The sequence below is a fragment of the Ctenopharyngodon idella genome, chromosome 15 (assembly GCF_019924925.1).
Source record: "Ctenopharyngodon idella isolate HZGC_01 chromosome 15, HZGC01, whole genome shotgun sequence".
NCBI classification, from domain to species: Eukaryota; Metazoa; Chordata; class Actinopteri; order Cypriniformes; family Xenocyprididae; genus Ctenopharyngodon; species Ctenopharyngodon idella.
This window is the reverse complement of record NC_067234.1, coordinates 34,377,382-34,383,381: the sequence shown is the minus strand read 5'-3', so window position 1 is coordinate 34,383,381 and position 6,000 is coordinate 34,377,382. Positions and strand designations below refer to the sequence as shown.

The 6,000-nt window shown below is 36.7% G+C and overlaps 2 protein-coding genes across 9 annotated transcripts in view; both read left to right on the top strand.

The window, feature by feature from the left end:
* Positions 1-3,197: 3,197 nt before the first annotated feature.
* Positions 3,198-6,000, top strand: part of LOC127495732 (gastrula zinc finger protein XlCGF7.1-like) — a 100,168-nt gene continuing 97,365 nt past the window's right edge. For 4 of the 7 annotated variants that reach the window (XR_007925173.1, XR_007925175.1, XR_007925174.1 and 1 more), the window contains exons 1-2: positions 3,199-3,348; positions 5,058-5,245. Coding sequence is in view for 1 of the 7 variants with exons in the window: in XM_051862930.1 (XP_051718890.1) it covers positions 5,876-5,960 (85 nt within the window). In the remaining 6 variants the exon portion in view is untranslated. Of the gene's footprint in view, positions 3,349-5,057; positions 5,246-5,711; positions 5,961-6,000 lie in introns of all 7 variants that reach the window. The other 3 variants (XM_051862925.1, XM_051862924.1, XM_051862930.1) reach the window with 2 other exon arrangements.
* LOC127495745 (gastrula zinc finger protein XlCGF7.1-like) overlaps positions 3,200-6,000 on the top strand; it is a 28,547-nt gene continuing 25,746 nt past the window's right edge. The window contains exons 1-2 of one of the 2 annotated variants that reach the window (XM_051862974.1): positions 3,200-3,348; positions 5,058-5,245. The gene's annotated coding sequence lies outside the window, so the exon portion shown is untranslated. The remainder of the gene's footprint in view (positions 3,349-5,057; positions 5,246-6,000) is intronic. The other variant, XM_051862973.1, reaches the window with a different exon arrangement.

Below are 6,000 nucleotides of genomic sequence, written 5' to 3'. Positions count from 1 at the left end.
TTCTCCATGGTGAATTCTGATATGACTATTAAGGTGGATCTTTTCTTCAAAACTCTTTTCACAGTGATGGCATGAGTACAGGTTCTCATGAAGTCTTAAGTGTCTATTAAGTCTATTTATAAGTATGAAACTCTTTCCACATTGAGGACAGGTGTACGGTTTCTCTCCAGTATGAACTCTTAAGTGTACCTCAAGTTTGCTTCTATGTTTGAAACTCTTTCCACACTGCGGGCAAGTGAAAAGTGTTTTTACAGAGTGAGATCTTATATGATTACTAAGTTGGATCTTTACTTCAAAACTCTTTTCACAGTGATGGCATGTGAAAGACTTTTTGGTTCTGTTTCCTGAGACATTCTCTTCAGTTCTTGAGCGATTAAGAGATTCTCCTCCAGCTGAAAGACTCTGAGGTTTCTCACACTCCTCCACTACATTCAGTTCTTCACTTTCCTCTTTCACCTCCATCAGATCTACAAAAAAGCAACATATGATTGAAGAGAGAGAAGTGTTCTGGATAACTTTGTGAATTATTTATGATTTTTGTGTGATGCAAAGGTCCAAAAGACCATCCCCAAGTTTCACAGGCAAGGTTCAAGCCTAGTCCCACACTAAAATGCATTATTGAGCTGTTTTAACTGAAAAAAATATCTTAAAATATGTCAGCGCCATTGTTTTGTCTCAAGATGCACACCAGTAATGTTTTTTTAAGGCACGTATTAACTATTCGGTTGTTAAGTCTGACGTCACATTGCAGCGCTTCCAGGTCCAAACGCTCTATCTCATACCACAAGAAAACAACAAATGGTGCTAATATACACACATAATGTGGTGTAATACTTCTAAAAAATTATAATCATAACCTTTATCTCCATACTAAAATCCCAGATGGCCAGACAGTGATTCATCTTTTATAAATCGTTAAAATATTAATGTCTGTGATGCTGTGAGCATGGAGACTGTTGTGTGGACTGTAAGTATTTAAAATGTTTAACTTCAAAATGTTAAATGTTTAATATGAATAAATAGCGCTCATAAACGGCCGTTCTCAAGTGAAAAGAGTCAAGGCTTGGACCCAGAAACGGCTTTCCTTACGTCACGACTTAACAAGCGGAAAATAACTAGCTTCCGACAGACGGCTGGACACATCGATTTGCAGCAGAAGAGTAACCTCTGACCCAACGCATAACGTAATAATGAACGCGGAAGCTCAGAGGAGAGAGCAAAACAAAACACTGGTCACAAATTAGAAGTCTATTTTGATATGAGAGAAGAGGAGTTTGAGTTTATTGTCCAGCCCTATTTGTTTGAACCGCGTGGAGTGTCTAAGCTTACGATACTCCTACATCAAGTCGACTTGCGAGTATGCGTACGGTCGTCTGCCAGAAGCTAGTTATTTAAATTTATAAAGTTTTAAATATGGATATTTTTCTTACAAAATCCCATCGCTTTGCTTCAGAAGTCCTTTATTAACCCCCTGGAGCTGTATGAATTATTTTTATAATGGATGGATGCATTTTTGGTGCTTCAAAATCTCGTCCCCCGTTCACTCCTATTATAAAGCTTGGAAGAGCCAGGATATTTTTAAATATATCTCAGATTGTGTTCATCTGAAAGAAGAAAGTCATATACACCTAGGATGGCTTGAGGGTGAGTAAATCATGAGATAATTTTCATTTTGGGGTCAACTATCCCTTTAAATGTCCTAATTGGACAAAGGCCTAATCCTGGCTTAATCTAAGCCTTGTTTGTGAAACCGGGCCCAAATCTGTTTAAATTAAAATATACGTTTATAAATATATGAAGAGTTCAGATGCAAAAGCCGCTAAACGCCACCTCAAAAACGAGATAATGATATTGAGCGAATGCTCTCCGCACATAGTAACAGTAGTATTTTGTCCTGTTTTCCAATATAAATATGTAAATATCTTTAAACTGAGATACATTTACTTGAGATGCAAATGTAAAATTAAGTCTTGGACAAAAGGAGTTTATGCTTACAACAAGAACAAATATGTCTATAAAAGAGTTATGAAATTTTTCTTTTGAATTTTTATCTGAGCCTGTTAGAAGATATTTGGCCTTGTTTTAATCATAAACTCACGTAATTTTGATCAATTTTGCAGAAATCAAGACTTTATATTTTTTTGTCATTTTTTTTATCTCCAGTAAATGCATCTTGATTTAAAAAAACTTTAGACATTTGCACTTGGAAAACAAGACAAAACACTGCGGAAAGAACATCACTTTTGTGCAGTGCGATCAGAAAATAATTTAAAAATATATATATATTTCTATATTCTAGTTGTTGTTGATGAAGCTACTTTTGTTTTATAAATTGAATTAAAAAGTAATGGATATCTGTTGAAAGTGGTATTTTCAATGTTGCTAATACAATTCATTGTGTTTCTCCCTAGATGTTTACATTTAGAGACCATACTGACGTGTTGTTTTCCCTTAAATTTATTCCTTTAATTTCCTTTACTTGGTCTTAAAAAGACTTAAATTAACTTCATAAAACCTGCAGAACCCCTGAAACAAATGATCTTGTCTTGTACTCACTCACATTAATACAAACCAAAACAAACAGAAACTGGAAATAAATATAAAACTGCATACATAAATACAAACTATAAAAATACAGTTTTTGTTTTGCAACAACCAACAAATACTTTGTCTCCATGAAACAATTACCTCAACCTTTTCATTTTAATATAACGAATGTTACTACAGTTAAGAACACATTCCTCTGCATATATAAGCAATTTAAGTTAACTAAACATGTTTACCGTTAAAAATAAATTATCCAAATATACGGTCATCACATATCTTAGTATTAATTTTCTGTAGTTTAGCCATAGTATAGTTAAAAACAAAGAAAAACTCACCCTCCTGATGCCGTGATGCAGCCCTCTTACTGTCGTAAACATCTACCGTACCGCGGCTGCTGGTGTCGCATCGAGTAGGAAAGCTAGCAGGGTTGCCAGGTTTTCACAACAAAACCCGCCCAATCGCTACTCAAAACTAGCCTAAAACTATCACAATTGCGTTTTAGGTGGTTCTCCCGCGTTCCTGAGGGTAAATCCGCCTTTTTGTCCGGGTTCCCCTGGTAAAATTCTTATTCCAGGGGCTAAATATCATGTTGGGATCGCTTCAACCCGCGGACATGAAAACCGCGGACTTGGCAAACATTGCTCGCTTGTCTTCCTCAAGGGGGCGCTAAGAAGAGAGAGACGAGGCGAATGCTAACACTTTCACCAGTTGAAGCAGAATGTGACTCTGTAAACGATCGTAAATGAAAGGCAAACGTGGATTTTTTTTTTCTTTTGGATGCCGTATATTTCCAGTCTGCAGGTGAGAGTTGTTTCCAAATTACAGATTTTGAATGAATGATCCAGTGACTAACTAACTTGTTCCAGTACTGGAAGCATCAGCGTTTTTGAACCAATCTCTTGAATTAATTGATCTTTAACGATTTGATGAGAATAGCACAAAACAACAACAACAACAACAAAACATGTTCTGATAATTAGCAAATTAATAGTCTAACAAAATAACAGAGCCATAACATTTAACTGAGCTGCTGACCCTGTTGAAAAAACCAGCATATGCTGGTAAGGTAGGTTTTGAAGCTGGTTTGAGCTGGTTTATGCTGGTCAAGTGCTGGTCCTAAAATGGTCCACCTTACCAGAATATGCTGGTTTTTTCAACAGGAGAAAAGCTAATCTCATTCAACAGTCCCTGTTTTCACCTCATTCATTATGGTGATGTCTGAGATCTTCTGTAAATTGGCTTATCAAACATCAAACTCTAGGATCATCACTGTGATAATCACATATCGTAAGTTTTACCCCTCGGGTTAAATACATGACTAAAAATGCTATTATAGGATTAGTTCACTTTAAAATGAAAATTACCCCAATCTTTACTCACCCTCAAGCCATCCTAGGTGTATACGACTTCCTTCTTTCAGATGAACACAATCAGAGATATATTAATAAATATCCTGACGCATCTAAGCTTTGTAATGGCAGTGAGTGGGACCAATGAGTATAAAGCTCCATCCAAAGCAAAACTTACTCCACACGGCTCGTTAAAATGCAACATCACTTACACTTTCTTCGTAAGTTGAATATGGAAGGTGGTCTGGTGGAAGCTAGATATTTTACTTTATAACTTGTTAAATATGGATATTTTTCTTACACAAATGAGTCGTTTCACTTCAGAAGGACTTTACTAACCCCCTGGAGCCGTGTGGAGTACGTTTTGCTTTGGATGGATGCACTTTCTTGAGATTTATACTCGTTGGTCCCGTTCACTGCCATTATAAAGCTTGAATGCGTCAGGATATTTATTAATATAACTCTGATTGTGTTCATCAGAAACAAAAAAAGTCATATACACCTAGGATGGCTTGACCGAACGCACGATCGCTGTCCAGTACTCTTCTTTGTGTGCGTTTGAGTGTGCAGTTAAAAACTTAGCTTAGAGCGCCATCTGCTGTTAAAACTAAGCTCAGAATCGATTAGAGAGAGAAAATATCAGAATCAATCCAGAATCATTGTTTTGCGATTCTCAATTTGCGAATCCATGTATTGTCCCAGCCCTACCATTCACATGATTAGTGCAGATCTGAGTTTTTATTTGAATGTATAGGGAAATGTTTGTCTTCATAAAAGTTTTGATGGCATCTTCTTTATTTCTTTACTCAGTATGATGCCTAATAAAGTAGTGTTTATAAGCACAGTGCTGCTTGTGTTCAGGAGTAACCGCTGTATTTCTGCTTTTCCATAAGTGCCACCTTCTGTGTACTTTCGTTCAGCCTGTCTGCCATTTTTGTTCAAATAAGAACATTACATATATAATCATTAATTAGGCTCAAATGTGAGGTTTATCATTCTATAAGTTTTTGTTTTGCCAAAACCAGGGGCAACCAGCCTAGGCCCACCCAGATTGACAGTAAGTTGAATACGGAAGGCGGTCTGGCGGAAGCTAGTTATATTACTTCATAACGTGTTAAATATGGATATTTTTCTTACACAAATGTATCACTTTGCTTGCAGAAGGCCTTCATTAACCCCACAGAGCCGTGTGGAGTACGCTTTTGATGGATGCACTTTTTTGAATTTCAAACAGGTGGTTTCCGTGCACTGCCATTATAAAGTTTTGGAGCATCAGGGTGATTATTAATATAACTCTGATTGTGTTCATCGGAAAGAAAGAAGTCATATACACCTAGGATGGCTTGAGGGTGAGCAAATCATGGGGTAATTTTCATTTCAAAGGCCTCAGTTTAGGCCTCAGTTCAATTAGGATATTTAAGTAGCTTTTATAAATGTGCCTTAGAAAAGCACTGACATATTTTAAGATTTGTCAGTGTAAGTTACTTTCCATTAAAACAGCTCAAACATGCATTTTAGTCTAGGACCTTGTCTGTGAAACCAGAGGAAAGTGAACTAATCCTTTAAGATAGTCCCAGACTAAAATGCATGTTTGGACTGTTTTAACTGAAAGCAACTTCCACTAACATATCTTAAAATATGTCAGTGCCATTGTTTTTTCTAAGGAATGTTTATAAAAAGTACCCAAATGCCTAATTGTACCTAAAAGGCCTAATCCTGGCTTAATCTAAGCCCTGTCTGTGAAACCAGGCTCATATGTGTTTGCTGTTAAAGTAATCTAGTATAAATTCAGTAACTTCTCTTTGATTTTTCCAGATGTGGTCCTGTGGGCGTCAGTATCACACAGTGATCACAGTTCACACCTGCAGTGAAGCTCCTCCCACAACAATTCACCAATAAATACTGGGAATATTCACATCATCCTACAAGAGAAGGACAAACTCCAGGTGTAGCAGCTGAAATCTGTGTGACTGTTAAAGATGGAGTTTATTAAAGAGGAGATTGAAGACACGAGTGATCCAGAACCATCCAGAATAAAACATGAAGATACTGAGAAACAAATAGGTTGGTGTCCATTCTTGATTCTTCATTATTGACCAACTAT